The sequence below is a fragment of the Lepus europaeus genome, chromosome 7 (assembly GCF_033115175.1).
Source record: "Lepus europaeus isolate LE1 chromosome 7, mLepTim1.pri, whole genome shotgun sequence".
NCBI classification, from domain to species: domain Eukaryota; kingdom Metazoa; phylum Chordata; class Mammalia; order Lagomorpha; family Leporidae; genus Lepus; species Lepus europaeus.
Window position 1 is genome coordinate 38,410,190 of NC_084833.1, and position 19,553 is coordinate 38,429,742.

General features: G+C 37.8%; 1 protein-coding gene across 1 annotated transcript in view; it reads right to left on the bottom strand.

Annotated features, from left to right (window-relative positions):
- The window catches only part of BBOX1 (gamma-butyrobetaine hydroxylase 1), a 57,304-nt gene that overhangs the window by 12,199 nt on the left and 25,552 nt on the right, over positions 1-19,553 (bottom strand). Inside the window, exon 4 of the mRNA XM_062198058.1 lies at positions 2,360-2,465. Within this exon, the coding sequence (XP_062054042.1) occupies positions 2,360-2,465 (106 nt within the window). The remainder of the gene's footprint in view (positions 1-2,359; positions 2,466-19,553) is intronic.

A 19,553-nucleotide genomic window follows, 5' to 3' on the forward strand; every position in this document is an offset into this window, starting at 1 on the left:
AATGTTTTTTTCATAATGATAATTATCTTTCGCGTTTCTGTGTGTAGTACATCCTTAAGCATCTTTTGTAAGGCTGGCTGAGTGGTGACAAATTCTTTCAATTTCTGTTTGTTATGGAAGGTATTTCACCTTCATTCGTAAATGAGAGCTTTGCATGATACAGTATTTTGAGTTGACAATTTTTTTTTCTCTTAATACTTGGACTATGTTTTTCCATTCTCTCCTAGCCTGTAGGGTTTCTGAAGAGAAATCAGCTGTGCATCTAATTGGAGATCCTCTGAAAGTAATCTGGCATTTCTCTTCTGCCCATTTTGGAATCTTTTCTTTATGTTTTACTGTGGAGAGTTTGACTACAATGTGTCATGGTGAAGATATTTTCTAGTCATATCTACTAGGAATTCTATGTGCTTGCTATACTTGGACGTCCCTTTCTTTCTCTAAATTGGGGAAGTTTTTTGAATTATTTCACTAAAAAGGTCTCTCTCTCTCTCTTTTAAAAAGATTTTATTTATTTATTTGAGAGGTAGAGTTACAGACAGTGAGAGGGGGAGACAGAGAGAAAGGTCTTCAGTCTGCTGGTTCACTCCCCCCCAAATGGCTGCAATGGCCAGAGCTGTGCTGGTCCGAAGCCAGGAGCCAGGAGCTTCTTCTCAGTCTCCCACATGGGTGCAGGAGCCCAAAGACTTGGACCATCTTTCACTGCTTTCCCAGGCCACAGCAGAGAACTGGATCGGAGGTGGAGCTGCTGGGACTAGAACCAGTGCCCATATGGGATGCCTGCACTGCAGGCAGAGGATTAACCCACTATGCCAAGGCACCGGCCTCGCAGTTTTCTCTTTAACTTTCCCCTGAGACTGCACTGTGGCCACTCCTTTTTCTGTCTTCTCCTAGCCTAGAGCAATACACCACCTTCCTATTCTACCATCTTGGAAAAATCTTCGAATATTTAATTTTCTACTCTCATCCCTCAAGCTTTATTCAACTCAATTTCTTTAACCTATTTTTAGCTGATTATTTTGGCTTTTAAACCAAGGATTTCAGAAAAATTTGTCATCATGTAATTCAAAGAAATCATGGATGGTTTACAATCAACAAAATAACTTATACCATGTGAAATCAATAATAGATCAATTTAGCTAATATTGGCCAAAACAATAGGAAAAAATGACAGCACAGAGAAAACATGTTCAGTTAAGATGATGAGAAGTAAATTGATGGGTTTTGATTTTCATCCATTTCTCCTCCATTAATCTTAGAATTGGTCAAATTTTATTTAACATTGATGACACAAATTTCTATGTGATTATTTAGTATAATTTACCTCTTAAAAATAGGGACAAAATATCTTTTAAAAGGTAGTTTCCCTACTATTTATGTTTTGGTTACTATTAAAATGATGATTTTATAAAAGTGTATCTGATTCAGTAAAATGGTAATTTTATAAAAAGGATGAGGGAAAGCGACGACTCAGAAATTATCCCAAGGATTTGTGATTCCAGACAGAGTATCTGCCTCCTTGACAAGGGATCTGATAAATAAGAGGGTAAATGGTTTCCAAAAATAGCCAGGGTTATTCTGTTCCTTCAATTTACACCCCTTTAATGCATTTCTGCTACTCTTACCATCCTCATCTCTTCATTCTAAGCTAGCCTTAAGATTTGAGTAGACCAGAAAAAAAAATTGCAAAAGTGACCTTGTCACTTCTAAACCTGGACTTTGCATGTGTGGGCTTGCTCTCTGGAAACTGCTAGCTGTCCTCTGAATAAACTGGGCTAGCCTGCTGGAAGACAATAGACCAAGCAGAACAGACATAAGCCTTACTAGCTGAAGTCAGCCTGTCCCTAGCCAGCTCAGCAGCTGAGTACAGGTACATGTCCTCAGACCAGAAGAAATGCCAAGCTGAATGCAGCCTAAATTGTACAAATTGGCCATTGTTTTAGGTCATTAAATTATGGAGTGCATTTTTATGCAGTAGTAGCTAACTGATATGAATGATGGCCATGTGACTTTGTCAATAAACCCTATTTTTGTATTCCCTAATTTCATTTTCTATTTTAACTCTCTTGGGAGTGGTATTTGGGCAGAAAGACCTCACAGCGTATTGCTCTCTTAAAATTTGTCTAGGCTATAGAGAGTGCCAGCAGTAATTTTCTGAAAGATACATGAAATTATTCTATCCCTTAGGAATGTGACGATACTCAGGATTTAGTCACAGAATTTGTGAGTTTGGATTGTGTTTAGAGAAAGGAGATTGACGTAAGATATTATCTGGCTAAACACACACTCTTCTGAACTCAAAACACAGGAGGATAATTGTCCTTGGCCTGACTTGTGTAAAATATGTTGAAGCTCACCTTACCCCAGGTGGATGATGGAGGGCTGGATAATCAGTGTGAAAGCTTAGCTTCCCAGTTGTGTAAGCCACATTGTTTGCATCAATTTTGTCTTGTACTTGCCAAGTATGTCTGTAAAATACAAGCAACACATGTTTAAAAGGTTGTCATTAAACCAAAGGAAATGTGTTAGAATGAGTTCGATATATGAGGGGAAATGGAAACTTTTCATTTTATGAAGTAATTAACATAATGAGTAGGAGCAAGAAAGAGAGCATGGCTTTTCTTTGTTGAATTAGCATCTCCTCATTTCTCTTTTCCTGAAAGTACTCACACATTTGCACATTAGTCTTTCCTACAGTATTTTATAAAAAAAGGTGCATGGGATTGTAGGTTCTCTTTTTAAATAACAATACATTTAAACATGGTGTATTAAGGTAAAATTCAAATAATATAAAACACACAATTTCAAAGTGAGCAATTCAGTGGCGTTTAGTATATTCACAATGGTGGCAAGCATTGGCTTTTATATCTTGTTTGAAAACATTTCCATCACTCCAAACTAAAACCTCATATCCAGTAAGCTGCTACTTTCCACTTTTCCCTTCCCCAAGCCTTGGAAAGTACTGATTTACTGTCTGTCTCTATCAATTTATCTTTTTTGGATTTTAATATGAACAGAATTATACAGTATATAACTTCTTGTGTCAGGCTTCCTTCACTTAGCATAATATTTTTAAGATTCATCTATATTGTGGCATGTATATAATTTATTTATGGTTGAATGATTTTCTATTGCATGAATAAATTGCAATTTGTTTAGCCTTTTATTAATTGATGGGCATTTTGGCTTTTTTACTCTTTGGTTATTGTGAAAAGTGATGCTATGAACATATTGGTTAATGTTTTTATTTGAGTAACTGTTTTCAATTTCTGAATATATAAATATGAATAGAATTGTAGCATCATATCAAAATTCTATGTTTAACTTTTTTTTTTGAGAATTTTTTTTTTAAAATTTTTGACAGGCAGAGTGGACAGTGAGAGAGAGACAGAGAGAAAGGTCTTCCTTTTTGCCATTGGTTCACCCTCCAATGGCTGCCGCGGCTGGCATGCTGCGGCTGGTGCATCGCGCTGATCCGAAGCCAGGAGCCAGGTGCTTCTCCTGGTCTCCCATGGGGTGCAGGGCCCAAGCACTTGGGCCATCCTCCACTGCACTCCCTGGCCACAGCAGAGAGCTGGCCTGGAAGAGGGGCAACCGGGACAGGATCGGTGCCCCGACCGGGACTAGAACCCGGTGTGCCGGCGCCGCAAGGCGGAGGATTAGCCTAGTGAGCCGCGGCACTGGCCTATGTTTAACTTTTTTCAAAAGATTATTTATTTGAAAGGCAACAATTGGGGCTGGGCCAGGCCAAAGCCAGGAGCCAGGAGCTTCTCATGGGTCTCCCCACATGGGTGCGAGGGCCCAAGGACTTGGGCCATCTTCCACTGCTTTTCCAGGTCCATTAGCAGGGAGTTGGATTGGAAATGGAGTAACTGAGACATGAACTGGAGCCTATATGGGATGCCAGCACTGCAGACTGTGGCTTAAACCACTATGCCACAGTACCAGCCGATCTATATTTAACTTTTTGAGGAACTGACAAATTGTTTTCTATAGCAACTATGACATTGTACATTTCTACCTGAAGTCTGTAAGGATTCTAATTCCTCCACATCCTTACCTACACTTGTCATTTTCTGTGTTTTTAAAATTATAGCTAACCCACTAGGTATGCAGTGGTATTATTTATTGTTTGATTTGTATTTTCCCTACTGACTAATTATATGAGTATCTTTTCATGTGATCATTGGCCAATGTGTATCCCCCTTAGAGAATTGTCAATTTAAGCCTTTTATCCATTTTTAAGTTGAGTTGTCTTTATGGTTGACTTGTAAGTGTTTTTTCATATATCTTAGATACTAGACCCATATTAGATAAATGATTTCCAAATATTTTCACACCATCTGTACATAGTCTTCATTTTTTTTTTTTGACAGGCAGAGTGGACAGTGAGAGAGAGAGAGAGAGACAGAGAGAAAGGTCTTCCTTTTCTGTTGGTTCACCCCCCAATGGCTGCTGCGGCTGGCGCACCGCGCTGATCTGAAGCCAGGAGCCAGGTGCTTCTCCTGGTCTCCCATGTGGGTGCAAGGCCCAAGGACTTGGGCCATCCTCCACTGCATTCCTGGACCAGAGCAGAGAGCTGGACTGGAAGAGGGGCAAATGAGACAGAATCTGGCACCCAGACCAGGACTAGAACCTGGGGTGCCGGCGCTGCAGGCGGAAGATTAGCCTATTGAGCAGCGGCACCAGCCTCATTTTCTTTCTATTGTTCTTTAATGCCCAAGTTTTTTTTTTTTTGTTTTTGTTTTTTGTAGTGGGAGGTAAAATAGCAAGGTTTATTAGGAAGGGACATCTGTAAGGACGGATGGGCACCTCTCCAGACAGAGCCTGAGAGACTGGGGAGGAGGAAGGAGGGAGGTTACATGTTGAGTGGAGAGATTACACTTGACCAGGCCAGGCCGGCAGCTCAGCAAAGATGCAATCCAGTTGAGGCTGGGAGTTTTTAAGGAGGTGGGTCTTGCTTCCCCACCTCTGCTCCTCTTGGAACAAAGGGCTTTTTGGATGTAAATAGAAAAACTTCTCTTGAAGGTCTGAAACAAAGGACTTTATGGATGCAAATGTTATCAGACAGGAGGAAGGGAGCAGGGTGTTTGAGATGCAGATACTAGGCTGCACCTGGGAGATTGTGGAAGATTATCAGGCAGAAGGGGGCAGGGCAGGATGCGAGGGCCAGGCTGCCCCTGAAACATTATCGGGATGACTTTGAGATGCAGAGGCAAATGCTGGACATAGATGTCTTCTCTTTAGGCCTGTTACACACACATAAGCTCATAACTGACTTCCTACCTAACATTCCCCCCTCAAGAGGTAATACCCAAAATTCTTCTTTGGGATTATGGATGGAGTATGAAGCCCAATATACATTTTTTTCTTTTGTTGTTTATGCTTTTGGTGTTATATCTAAGAATCCTTTGCCTAATCCACAGTCATGAAGATTTGCTCTATGTTTTCCTTCTGTGAGTTCTTTGGTTTTATATGCTATATTTAGGCTATCTGAACTTCTGTATAAACTATGACGTAGTGGCATCCAATTTTGTTCTTTCACATGTGGATATTCAGTTGTTCCAGCATTATTTGTTTAAGAAACTGCTCTTTATTGAATGATTTTGGCATCCTTATTGAAAATCAGATGGCCACAGATAGCTCAATTTCTGGCTTCTCAATTATGTTGCATTGGTATGAAGATCTATTCTATTGCCAGCCCTACACTTTTAATTATGGATCGGTAGTAAATTTCAAAATCAGGAAGTGTGAGTTCTTCAATTTTATTCTTTATTTAAAATATTGTTTTGTCTACTTGAAGCCCCTCACAATTTTAAATCATATTGAAGACTGACTTTTTCATTTCTAAAAAAAAAGTCATTGGAATTTTTATAGGATTACAAATAGGATTACACTGAATCTGTAGAGTGCTTTAGATAGCATTGATATCTCAATAATATGAGTATAATGTCTTCTAATCTCTGGACATATTGTCTCTTCTATTTATTTAGATCTTCTTTAATTTTTCCAGCAATGTTTTTAGTCTTCATTGTATACATCTGTTGCCTTCTTTGTTAAATTTACTCCAAGATATTTTATTCTTTGGATGCTATTGTAAATGAATTGTTATAATTTCCCTTTCAGATTTCTCATTGCTGATGTATAACTGATTTGATTTTTGTATGTTTATCTTGTACCCTACAAATTCACTGAATTCTTTTATTATCTCTATTAAATATTTAGGTGCAGATTCTATAGGATTTTCTATAGAAAAGGCCATATCCTCTGTGAAGAAAGATGCATTTACCTCCTCCTTTCTCATTTGGATGACATTTTTATTTATTGCCTGATTGCTGTAGCTGGAGTTTATAGTACAATATTGAATAGCAGTGGTGAAAGCTAGCATCCTTGTCTTGTTCCTGCTCTTAGGGAAAAACTTGATACATTTAAAAATATACTCTTAGAATTATTATTCAGATCAGGAAATGAAGCTTCAAACTTCTGCCTGTGCCCTTTTCCAGTCATAACTGCTTCTTTCTTGTTCAAAGTTACCATTTCCTTATATTTCTTTATCCTGCATTTCCTTACCTCTTAGACACTGTGTTTAATCTTTCTCACTAAAAATAATTACTATGACTTTTACTGCTCTTAATCTACAAGCTGTCTCTCCACTCTGGTTTTGTCCTCCCCATTAATTGTTTGAAAAACTTGGGGAAGTTGACCTACAGAGTGTACTCATGGTGCCATTCAACATGTTCCCATGTCCACTGGCTTCTAGAAACTTCACAGCTAAATGCAGAGATTATACTCTCTTTGGCAAAACCAAAACTGATGTATGTTCTTTAATTGCTAGATCCATAATTCCTAATGTCTTTCTGTTTGTGTTGTTTGTAAATTGTCATGCTCAGTGGCTAGACCTACTGAATTCATCAGAGTTACAAGTAGTGAAATATCATACTGACAATTTCTTTTTTATTGATTGATTGGAATATATATATTTTTCTCTACAATATTTTGTAATTTTTCCACTTTCTTTATTCTACTAAGGATTGGACTTCCAACTCGTTTCTTTCATCTTTGATTTCATTGAGAAGGCTTTCAGAATTTTACTATTCAGTGTGATAGTATTTCATGCTTGCTTCTTTCCTTCCTTCCTTCATTTCTTTTCCTTCCTTCCCTCCCTTCTTCCTTTTAAAATTTATTTTATTTATTTATTTGAAAGTCAGAATGACAGAGAGAGGAAAAGACAGATAGAAAAAGAGATCTTCCATCTCCTGGTTCACTGCCCAAATGGCTGCAATGGCTGGGGCTGGAGCTGGGCCAAGCTGAAGCCAGTGGGAAGTCTCACTATTTCCTAAATCTGTATATATTTAATACATTAAATTTGTTCACCTTATATAAATAAAAACTATTTTTTAAAAAGACAACTCAACATGAATCTCCCATGTGGGTGAAAGGGTCCCCAGTACTTGAGCCATCTTCTGCTGCTTTTCCAGGAATGTTAACATGGAGCTGAATTGGAAACAGAGTAGCTGAAACTAAATCAGTGCTCTGATATGGGATGTAGGTATTGCAGGAGGAAGTTTACCTGTTATGCCATAATACCAGCCACAGATTTCCTTTGTTAAATTTAATATCTTTGATTAACATGTCAGAATATTTTAAAAAAAGTATTTTCCTTCATCTATTATTATTAAACTTATTTAAATTCTTCTAAAAATATTTTTTCCACATCTATAATTTGGTTATCCAGAAAATAACTTATATGGAGATGATGAGATAACTCTTTGATTCCTTTCACTTATTTACCCTTTGCCATGTAATGAATAAATTTCCTGGAACTCCAGTTGAACAACTAGTTTTTCATGACTTTATAAATGTATTAAATGGATGCTGGTTCGTGTTCTGGCTGTGCTACTTCTGATCGAGCTCCTTGCTAATGCATCTGGGAAAGCAGTGGAAGATGACCTAAATACTTGGGCCCCTGCCACCCACAACTTCATGGCAAGAAAACAATCCATTATTCAAACTTGAAATCTCTCCTGGAAGATTGAGGCACTGGGTAATTGGATGGAAGCTATATTTCAAAATTAACCCAAACTGGTTTGATAAGAAGATTACCACGTGTGCATGCCATTTTATTGCTGCTACAATGCTTATTTATTAATTTGTGTTCATCAAATAAACTTTAATGAATATGTACATTAAACTCCTATGAAACTTCATTGAAGTTCTCTTGATTTTCTAGCATTTGATCCTTTATTCATAACTCTAATGAACCTAAAATTGTCGGATGTTTTGTGAAGTTAGTTACAAATTTTAAAGAGTTCTCATAAGTCTGATTTCATTTAAATCCATGAATCCATAACCCTGCTTCCTCTTCTGGATTGTATGCTCTTTTAATATATTAAATGGGAAAAGACAAAGAACTTAGTCGAAAACGTTTGTCCAGCTCTTTCCCTGGGAATACCTCTTCCCACATCTGGGAATATTTTTCTCAATGAGCAGATGTAGGGACTCTTACCTGCTTTCTGGGTTTGATGATGAGCTAGCTATTTTGTTGTGTTTTTCTCATTTAAAATTAGAATAGAAAACTTGGTATATTTTTACTAAATGTCAGTCAGCCATCTGTGGCTATGAACTGGAAAGAGACTGAGAAATGAAAAAAGGAGTATGTATAGCCTATTGAAACTCATTTTGAGTATGAGTCAGGCAAGATATTATATTGCAGAGACTATAGCCAAGAGCCAAGAAATATATATTCTCTCTATAGTTTGCATAGTCCATGTGTAATACAGATCCAGACTATTGTCAAAATTTACATTCTAAGGATAATCAACATGTAGGAAGGGATTTAAGCTGGCCAAAAAAGTAATTTCACAAGGCTGTAGAATGTATAATATCTTCTGATTACTGAGATGATTCTGTCGACACTGTCAGTAGGAAATTACTATTTAGATTTTCGTTTTTAAAGAGTGGTGATAGTTTCACATTGATCCATGTACATTCTTTTTCCTAGTTTCTCCTATGGTCGAGGGTAAACTGACAGAGTTTTACTATAGCAAAGAGCTGGCTGAGATTCAACATGCAAACTACAACCAGAGAAGAGATCTTGCCTTTGGTATTAACTGGGTCTACAAGGATGAGGCCTGTTATTCAACTTTGGAGCACACTCCAGCCTTTTGATTAGCTGGCAGGGAATAATAAATACTTTTTAGCACTAAAGTATCTTAGACGTGGTATAAGTATATAGTTTAAAAGTCTACACTCAAATAGTATGATAAATCCCAGGGGAGTATTCCACCAACTCAAATCATAAACCATTCTCCTACCAGTTATAGTGCAGATCTGAAAAATCCTAAAAAGGTGGTCTGGTCTAGTTTTCTACTTCCTAAGAGATGAATCATGCCAAGAAGTCTCTTGCTGATTATCTATGACTCTTAAGTTTATATTTCATCTCAGGTCCAAATCTTCAGTAAAACACAGCATAAAAAAGTGCAAACATGATCCACTGGACTAGGTAGACACTATTTTTAAGAGTCCAATTGTGAGGCCTTAGTGCAATGATAGTGTATCTCATGCACCCCTTATTACAGACTGGATTCTAATGTTATAAATAAGGCAACAACTCAAGCAGATTACCAGGGAGTGTCATGACTAACGCAGAAGTGTGAGACAAGATTCTTCTACAGTGAAGAGGCAAGCTCAACATAGCATCTTTATCCAATGGTGTAGACTTGTTTGCCATTATGCAGAGGCAGGTACTAGAAAGCCTACAAATAATCCTGCTTTCACCAAAGACTTTATTTTAAACAAACTGAAGTATTTACACTGAGTTATTTGTCATCCTCAACATTTTATTAGAACTTTCTTTTACATTTTATTATCTACTCAAGTGTTTTGTCTGAAGTTCTTATAATTTAAAATCATGATTTTTAGAGAATATTGAATGGGATTGGTTTGAATGATAATTCACTAGATTTGCCCAGACCTAGATGATCAGTCACAGATGTACATGACATTAATAATGTTTTGTGATAAATTTGAATCTTTCTGTGTTTATAGAATTTTTGAACACTTTTTGTTAAATTAGTTCTTTATGCTTTTGGGGCTAGACATTACACTGTTTTGATTAGTAGTTCCCATCTGCAAAATAATGCTAGATTAATTTATAACCCTTTTCCCTGTTGATGATGTACTTCTTTTATGAAAAAAAATATTCTATGTTTACACAGTAGATTCTTTATCACAAGCAGCTGCCACCTTCAGTTGAGAGGGTATGAACTCTTTGTCTTCACATTATGTAAAAGTGCCTTATTTTGAGCATCAATACTAATACCACTGCATCCAAAACACAACACTCATATGTTATTTTTACTTTAAAAATTTCAACAGGGAAAACTATTTCATAAATAGAATAAAAAGCAATTTTTAAGCTAGCCAGTAAGAGAAATATTGTATTGCTTGTTACGATTGTGACAATTTTGTGTATGATCTTTTAGATGCACTCACTCACCAGAGCTCCAGAAATTTGTATTTCCATTATCTTTTATTAAATACCCACAATGGGCTAGGATCTTAGGGTTCAGAGGTGAATATGATAGAGATGGTACTTGTACCACACTGAACTTACAGTCCATTGGGAACACAGATGAGTGTTATTTATCATTCAGCTATAAAATGCAAGGTGTTATGAGAGTGAAGAAATAAAGATTAAGTGGTTAACTGAAGACTGAGTAGGATTTATCTAAATAAAGAAAAGTCATTGCAGGCATACAGGAATGCCCAGTGGAGAGGAAAATATGTATGAGAATAAGTGACAAAAGTCTTTATGGGCTGGAGTGGGGAGAATTTGCTGTATGGCTATTCTTAGTTTCCCATCAAACTTTCTTCTTTCCTAATTCCCTTGTAAAGTCCTATAAAACAAAAATTTTGTTACTTTGGGGAATTGAGTTTGAACATATTTAACTAATAGCAGTTGACATGCTGCCAAAAATGTTTGTTGAATGAATGTGTGGACTTTACAATAGAAAATTGTGTCATTTTCCTGACTATTTCTGTTAACTTCTCCCATTTTATATATTTTAAGTATATTTAAGTCACGAATATTTTAGACATTAATCGTTATTGTTATCTTATTTCTAGGAAAAGTGCTTATAGTTTTTTTATAAATAGTATTTGGCAAAATTTCAAGAGTTGTGCTTTAAAAAGTGATCGTCTTTTCAGTTCTACTTGTATGAGAGTACTTCAAAAAAGTTGGTAGAAAACAGAATTAAAAGATTAGTTTATTGGGGAACAGCATTGTGGTGCAGCAGATTAAGCCACCACCTGAGAAGCCAACATCCTTTATGAATGCCAGTTTGAGTCCTGGATGCTTCACTTCTGATCCTGCTCCCTGCTAATCTACCTTGGAAAGCAATGGAACATGGCCCAAGAACTTGGGCCCATGACACCCGTGTGGGAGACCCTGATGGAGTTTTAAGCCTCCTGGCTTTGGCCTGACCCAGCCTCAGTTGTTGGGGCTATCTGGGGAGAACCAAAAGATAAAAGATTTCTTTTGTAACATAGGGGAAATGCTCCATGACATTGGTTTAGGGGACAACTTCTTGGACAAGACCCACAAAGCACAGGCAACAAAAGATAAATTAAATGAATGGGACTGTATCAAATTCAGAAGCTTTTGCACGGCAAAGGAAATGATTAATAGAATGAAGAGACATCCCACAGAATGGGAAATATTATATGCAAACCACCTATCTGATAGAGGGTTACTACCCTGAATAGATCAGCAACTTAAAAACTTAACAACAGAAAACAACCAGTCCAGTTGAGAATAGGCAAAGGATTTCAATAGACAGTTCTCAAAAGAAGAAACACAAATGACCCACAAATATGTGAAAAAATGCCCAACATTACTAGCTGTCAAGGAAATGCAAATCAAAACCACAATGAGATATCACCTCACCCCCACAGGAATGGCTAAAATCCTAAACACAGAGAGTAACAAATGCTGGCAATGATTTGGAAAAAGAGGAACAGTTATATACTGTTGATGAGAAAGTAAATTAGTGCAGCCACTGTAGAAAACAGTGTGGACATTTAAAAAACTAGAAATAGACTTGATAGATGACTCAGCAATTTCACTCCTGATTATATACCCAAAAGACTTGAACACAATGTATCAAAGAGATACCTGCACCACAATATTTGTAGCAGCACTGTTCACAATAGCCAAAATTGCAATCAACCGAGGTGTCCACCATCAGATGAATGGATAAAGAAAATGTGGTATATACATACAGTGCAATATTATTCAGCTATGCAAAAGAATGAAATTCTACAATTTGCAGCAAAATGAATGCAACTGGAGGAAATCATGTTTAGTGAAATAAGCCAGACCCAGAAAGACAAATACCACAAATTCTCCCTTATATGTGGCAGCAAAAAATTTATAAAACAGGGGTCAGTTCTGTGGTTCAGCTTGTTAATGTCCTGGCCTGCAGTGCCAGCACCCCAGATGGGTGCCAGTTTCAAGTCCTGGCTGTCCCACTTCTGATCCAGCTCCCTGCTAATGTGGCTGGTAAAGCAGCAGAAGATGGTTCAAGTACTTGTGTCCCTGAACCCACATGAGAGACCCAGAAAGAACTCCTGGCTCCTGGCTCAGATGGGCTCAGCTCCAGCCTTTAGTGGAGAGAACCAGCAATGGAAGACTCCTCTCTTTGTTTCTACCTCTCTCTGTAACTGTTTTTCAAATAAATAAAAAATAAATGTTTAAAAAATTTAAAAAACAAAAAATAAATGTATGTATTAGTATTGCTATAAATACAGTTTTGTGGAATGTTCTATATCTCTGTCAAACCAATGGTTAAGAATGTTATACTATAGTTTTAATGATCTGTGATTATGTTACAACTTACTGCATATGGATAATTTTTTCATTCAATTATTGTTTATAGATGTTGTCTATATTCCCACTGAACTAGAGTCTTTTGATTTTTGTTTGTTAAACTTCTTATTTGGTGAAGTATTAAGCCTTTTTAATGTAATATAAATGTAAAATATGTTATCTCAAAAACTAAAAAAAAAAAAAAAAAGAAAGGGAGAAAGAAAAAGGTAGGAGGAGGAGGGAGGGAGGGAATATCATTATATTATTAGAATTGTATCTACAAATCATTTGAATCTCTCAAAACTAAAAATTAAAGAAAAGAAAAATAATTGGCCACAATGACCAGTCTGGGCCAAGGCTGAAGCCAGGAGCCAAGAGCTTCATCAAAGTCTCCCATGTGGGTAGTGGGGCTAAAATACTTGGGCCATCTTCCACTGCTTTTCCTAGGCCATTGGCAGGGAGCTGGATCAGAAGTAGAGCAACCAAGACATGAACTGGTGCCCATATGGAATGCCAGCATTGCAGGCCACAGCTTTGCCTGCTATGCCACAAAGCTGGACTGTGAAGATTCCTCTTATGATAGACAACTGTCTACATTGCATTTATTCCTGAAAATGAAAAATTCCCTACCATTTTAAGTATCATCATTCCTAAATGCAAACTACAAAAACAAAAATAATGTTTCTGATGTCTAGTATTGTTCTTTCTCAATCCATTTAATGAATGTGGAAGTTGCCATGAGACATAAAGATACAAATAAACAAGAAAGACTCTGGTTCATATCAGTGATACAATTTAAAAAAATGTTTCCAAATTTCCTCTGTAAAATACATATAGTTTAAAAACTCATGGATAAAATCTAAACCAAAATTAGATGGCAAGATATTCATGTAAACAGCAAAATAATAGTGGGCAGAGATAAACCTTCCAAGGTTACAAGCCTATGTGATGTCATCAACTATTCAGGAAGAAGAGGGAAGCAACTTGGACAATACAGATATGAGGAATCCCCAAATCACTGACAGATATGCCCCAGAAAGTGCAGTAGAGCAATTTATAAGTGGTAGTTAAAGGCAGGAGGGGATTGCTACTTTCACAAATAGCTGAGTATAAGGGGTCTAAGGAAGAGATTGAAACTGTATGGGCCTCATGAATTCTAGAAGTAGCCAAAGCTTCCATGGTAATGCTCCCCTCAGAGAAAAGACTCCATATTGAACAATACAGGGACAATGAAGGCAAAGGAAACATAAGGTCCAGATGAAAGTGAAGAAAAGAAATCAGAAGATTTCAGAAGGTTATCAGGCATAGTCTTGAAACAGTTTAAAATCATGAAGTAAAAATGGTTTGTGAATCATGTCTCCTTTTAATTGTGAAAGTGAATTTCACTTAACATTAGCAAGAACATATAATTGTTATATAATGGCGCTGTCTTATCTGTGGTGCCATCTTTTTTTTTTTTATTTTTATTTTTATTTAACAGGCAGGGTTACAGACAGTGAGAGAGAGACAGAGAAAAAGGTCTTCCTTCTGTTGGTTCACTCCCCAAATGGCTGCAATGGCTGGAGCTATGCCAATCCGAAGCCAGGAGTGAGGTGCTTTCTCCTGGACTCCCATGTGGGTGAAAAAGAGAGGGGCCAAGGGGGGTGGGGTAAAGACAGTGCATGTGTGGAAAGCAGGTCTCGTTATAGTCTTGTGGGGGGTAGGGAAGTGGGAGCAGCAAATCCTGTTAGGGTTGGGGTGGAGCTGACACTTGTGGTTGGGCCATTTGGTCACCTGACTTCTAGCAAGCCAGGCTGGGCTTAAGACTGAAGCATACTGTACAAGATGGCTGTGAGGCCAGAGCCTAAGATTGGCAGCCAATTGGGGAGTGAACCAGTGAATGGAAGACCTCTCTCTCTCTCTCTCTCTCTCTCTGTGTAACTTTGCCTTTTAAATAAATATTTTTTTTTTAAAAAAAGAAAAAGGATTTCTAAGAGAAAGTAGCAAAAGGATAAGCAAGGAAGATTTAGTATAAACATAACAGGAGTCTTTAAAAGAAGAAACTCAAAGCAAAGGAAGAGAACAAATACTAAAGCGTATAACTCATTAAAAAAATCCTGAAATTAAATAAAAATTGAAAATGCATATTGATAGACCAAAAAATATTCTCCCTGAAAAATGTGCTCCAGCACCAATACTAGTCTGTAAAATTACTAGACTTTAAAGAAATAAATCTATTTAGCATCCAGGTAAAAATACCAGATTATGAGAAAACTAAAACAGATTACCAATAAAATCATAGTGACATGTTCAAGATACTATGAGCCAGGAATTTTATATGTAGACAAATTGATTTTCAAGTATAAATGCCTTAAACTGCTGTCAAAATGCAAGAATTCAGAGAATATTGTTCCCATGAGTCCTTCTTGAGAAATTTACAAGAAAATGGGCTGAGACAAACAAGATGAATACAGACTGATGTAGGATTAGTGCTGGCCAGAAAATGTATCTTTACTTGTATTAATGGTAGAAGAGAAAAAAATATTGAGAAACTAAAAAGTATGGAAACCAAACTATAATGCTCAGGGACGCACACATGGGTGACAACACACTAAATGAGGAAAACATGGAAAGAAATACCCTAAAATTCAGGAGCATCATTGACGTTCAGGGGGAAGGAGAGGTTTGTCTTCGCTTGGGACATGTGGATGGATTGGGATGGCTGGCAGTATTGCTTCTTTTCTCGTCTTCTTTTAAATATTTTTTAAAATTTATTTTTACTTAGAGAGAGGGTGGAGGGGAGAACAATCTTCCATTTACCATTTTTCCAGATGCTTGCTGCCCTAGTCAGGCAAGAGCCAGGAACCTAGAACTCAATCTAGGTCTTCTATATGGACAAGAGAAGAAATACTTGAGCCATCATCATCTGCTGCCTCCAAGCAGTTCTTGGCAAGAAGCTGGATAAAAAGCACAACAGGGGTGCAAACCAGGCACTCTGATATAAGATGCAGGTGTCCCAAGCAGCATCTTATCTGCTTAACCAAATACCCATCCCAATGTTCTGTTTCTCGACCTGGATAGTATTTAAGGTGTTTGTTTTACAATAATTGTTAAGCCATATACATCTTTTATTGTATACTTGACATTTTCTGAGAGTAGATGCCAGTTTTCTCAGTGTTTAAAAAAGAAGTAACTATGTGAGGTGATAGATAATGGTAATGAAATTGTGATAATTATTTCACAGTGCATATATTTATGAAATCATCATGTTGCACACATTACAGCCTGAGAACATTTTTTTTTCTTTTTTCTTTTGACAGGCAGAGTGGACAGTGAGAGAGAGAGAGAGACAGAGAGAAAGGTCTTCCTTTTCCATTGGTTCACCCTCCAGTGGCCGTTGCGGCCAGCCCACTGCGGCCGGCGCACCACGCTGATCTGAAGCCAGGAGCCAGGTGCTTCTCCTGGTCTCCCATGCGGGTGCAGGGCCCAAGCACTTGGGCCATCCTCCACTGCACTCCGGGGCCATAGCAGAGAGCTGGCCTGGAAGAGGAGCAACTGGGACAGAATCCGGCGCCCCGACCGGGACTAGAACCCAGTGTGCCGGTGCCACAGGTGGAGGATTAGCCTAGTGAGCCGCGGCGCAGGCCAAGAACATTTTAACAACTGTTTAAAAAGCCTTTTTCTGGGCAGGCACTGTAGTGTAGTAGGTTAAGCCTCTGCCTGTGGTGTCAGCGTCCCATATGGGTACTGGTTGTTGTCCTGCTGCTCCTCTTCTGATCCAGCTTTCTGCTAATGTGCCTGGGAGAGCACTGGAGGAGGCCCAAATGCTTGGGCTCCTGCACCTATGTGGAAGACCTTGGGGAATCTTCTGATTCTTGGCTTCAGATTGGCCAAGTTCTGACTGTTGTGGCCATTTGGGAAGTGAACCAGAGGATGGAAGGCTCTCTCTGTCTCTCCCTCTCTTTGACTCTGCATCTGACTGTGACTCTCAAATAGATGAATAAGTCTTTTAAAAAAGCATTCTTTTACATTTATCTTTAATCACAATACTACTTCCAATAATAAAGATGAAAACAGGTAGGGATAGAAAGATGCCAGTTCACCTCTAAGAATATAAAGAAATGAGTTATGATAATTTTCTGCAAAGGAAGAAAGGCCTTCATTGTGAAAAATTGTGAATGCAATGCATTATGAAAAATGAAATGATTTATGAGAACTTAGCGGTAAGGATATTTAGTAGCTTTTTGGGGGGAGTTGGGATGTGTCAGATTGTGCTTAATTCATTTCATCAGAACAAGAATTAGACATTACTTTAGATTTTAATTTGAAAGATTGGATATACATGGTCTCTTGTAATATGTTATCTGATTCTGGGTCAATTGTCACTTTCCCTTTGTATGAACAGTTGGCCACAATTTGAATTTAAAAGAGGAGAAGGGAAGAAGCATTCTATTGCTATCCTTTTGGCTTAGTTTGAAAAATTTCTGTATAATCCTGTCTAGTTATTTTCTTTCTTTTGAGCTATAGCCAAGTCACATTTGATCACTAATGATTATTGTGGCATTAAAAGTAATGGGGAAAATATACCAAATTGCCACAGAAGAATGATGTAAGGGAAAGGTTTCAGGCTGTTGAGGTAAATAATCATAGGCATTTAACCTCATTCTTTGCCTCAGTTTCCTCACCTGTGTAATGGGCTAATTATTTTATCAGAATTATGAAGATTCAAGATAATGACTATAAAGTGTAGAGCTCAACATTTAGTGAATAAAAGGTGCTTAGTAGAAATACTATTCTTTCCACCCCAATAACAATTAGTCATCCTGGTTGCCCAGAGTATACCAAGGGAAGAATGGGAATTGTTGATAGCAATTGGCCTTAATAGGTTATCTCATAAATTTTACCGAGTGATTTCTAGAGGAGCATGAGACACAGAAATTATTTTTCTTTTCATTCACAAGATGATCTCATCCTCAAGTGGTTTTGTTGGCAGCAACATTAATTGCTGTGAAACTTATACTGCAAAGGGAACCCCAGGGATTGGCTGATAATATAAACTGGGGTTCGGAATGACTGAAAGAATGTAGCTTCTTACTGTGCTTAAGAAATCCTAATCGTACTAGAATACATATTTAGAAGGTCCTTTTTACAACCCTCCCTCAGCCCCAACTAAAACATCATAGTCAGTACTATATCTAAAATAACTCATTAAAAAATGCCAGTGTTTTTTTTCTTTTTACCAAGTCAGATGGGATTATAACTAAATTCACAGCTCAGACAAGCTTTTTTTCCATGTCTGAATTGTCTCTACGTTGCTTTACAATAACCCCAAAAAATATTACTCAAGAAGGGCTATGTGGTTTTCTCAAGCAATTTTTTGGCTTGAAGCTTCAACAAAATGGGCAAACTTGTTTTTCCTTTGTCTGTTCAACCCCCACACTTCAAAAATGCTTTCTAGTAACATGTATATCAAGCAAAATCAGATTTGGAGGCAGTGTTAATGAGAGGAGCAATTTCTAAGGGGCCAGATGCCAAGGAATAATTTTTTTCACTCATACATCTCCAATCTCTAATGCAACTCATCGTGTGAAATGCTGCTGAGTTGTCACACAGACTTTTTTTTTTTTTCTCTTCAGAAATGCCAGAAGAAATCCAGTGGATGCTGGGAAGCCTATATAATTGTACTCCCCAGAGACTATTTCAATAGTGTCGATTCTTAATCAGCCTGGCTACCATATTTGACAAACAGCCGCTAGAAACTGTTTGATTTTATTTATCTGATAAAGTCTGCATGCAAGGCTCTCCTGCAGATGCAAAACTGGGCAGCATTTTATGTTTCCAGCAAATTTTCATACAAAGGTTTCAAAGGGCATGATAGATATTAAACATAGACCTGCTGCTAGAGTGAGGCAAGCCCTCAGTAGAGGAGATTGAGAGGTCTGAGGATTCAGGGAAATTATGTGACAAACTGATCAATTTCTCACCTACACACAGCCCAGGATGGAGTCCTGATTAAATGCTATTTTCCTATGGGCCTTGTGAGCAGCTTCATGGGCAGTAAGGCAATACACATGCTCTAGGGCTTTGGGTCTTCAATTCTTTTATTACTTTTTGGTAAGAAATGTTTTAATACATTTATTTGTAATTTTCCAGTACCACTTGTGACCTTACAAATTCTATTTAGAAATTATACAATTTCCATACAATGTTCATAAGATAAACATTTGACCACCACTAAGATTTGTGCTTGTTTTTTATACCCCGTTATCTTATTGTCTATCTCTTTTTTTAAATAGGTACAGATTCTTCCCTCATTCTTTTTTTTTTAAGGTTTATTTTATTTATTTGACAGGCAGAGTTAGAGAGAGAGGTAGAGACAGAGAAAGATGTCTTCCATCCTCTGGTTCACTCCCCAGATGGCCACACTTGCTGGAGCTGTGCTGATCTGAAGCCAGGAGCCAGGAGCTTCTTCCAGGTCTCCCACGTGGGTGCAGGGGCCCAAGGACTTGGGCCATCTTCCATTGCTATCCCAAGCCACAGCAGAGAGCTGGATTGGAAAAGGAGCAGCCGGGACTAGAACCGGCGCCCATATGGGATGCCAGTGCTTCAGGCCAGGGCTTTAACCCGCTACACCACAGTGCCGGCTCCCTTATTGTCTCTTGCCTTCCTTATTTTATTCCTAAAGTTATTATTTCAGAAAAAGAACTTT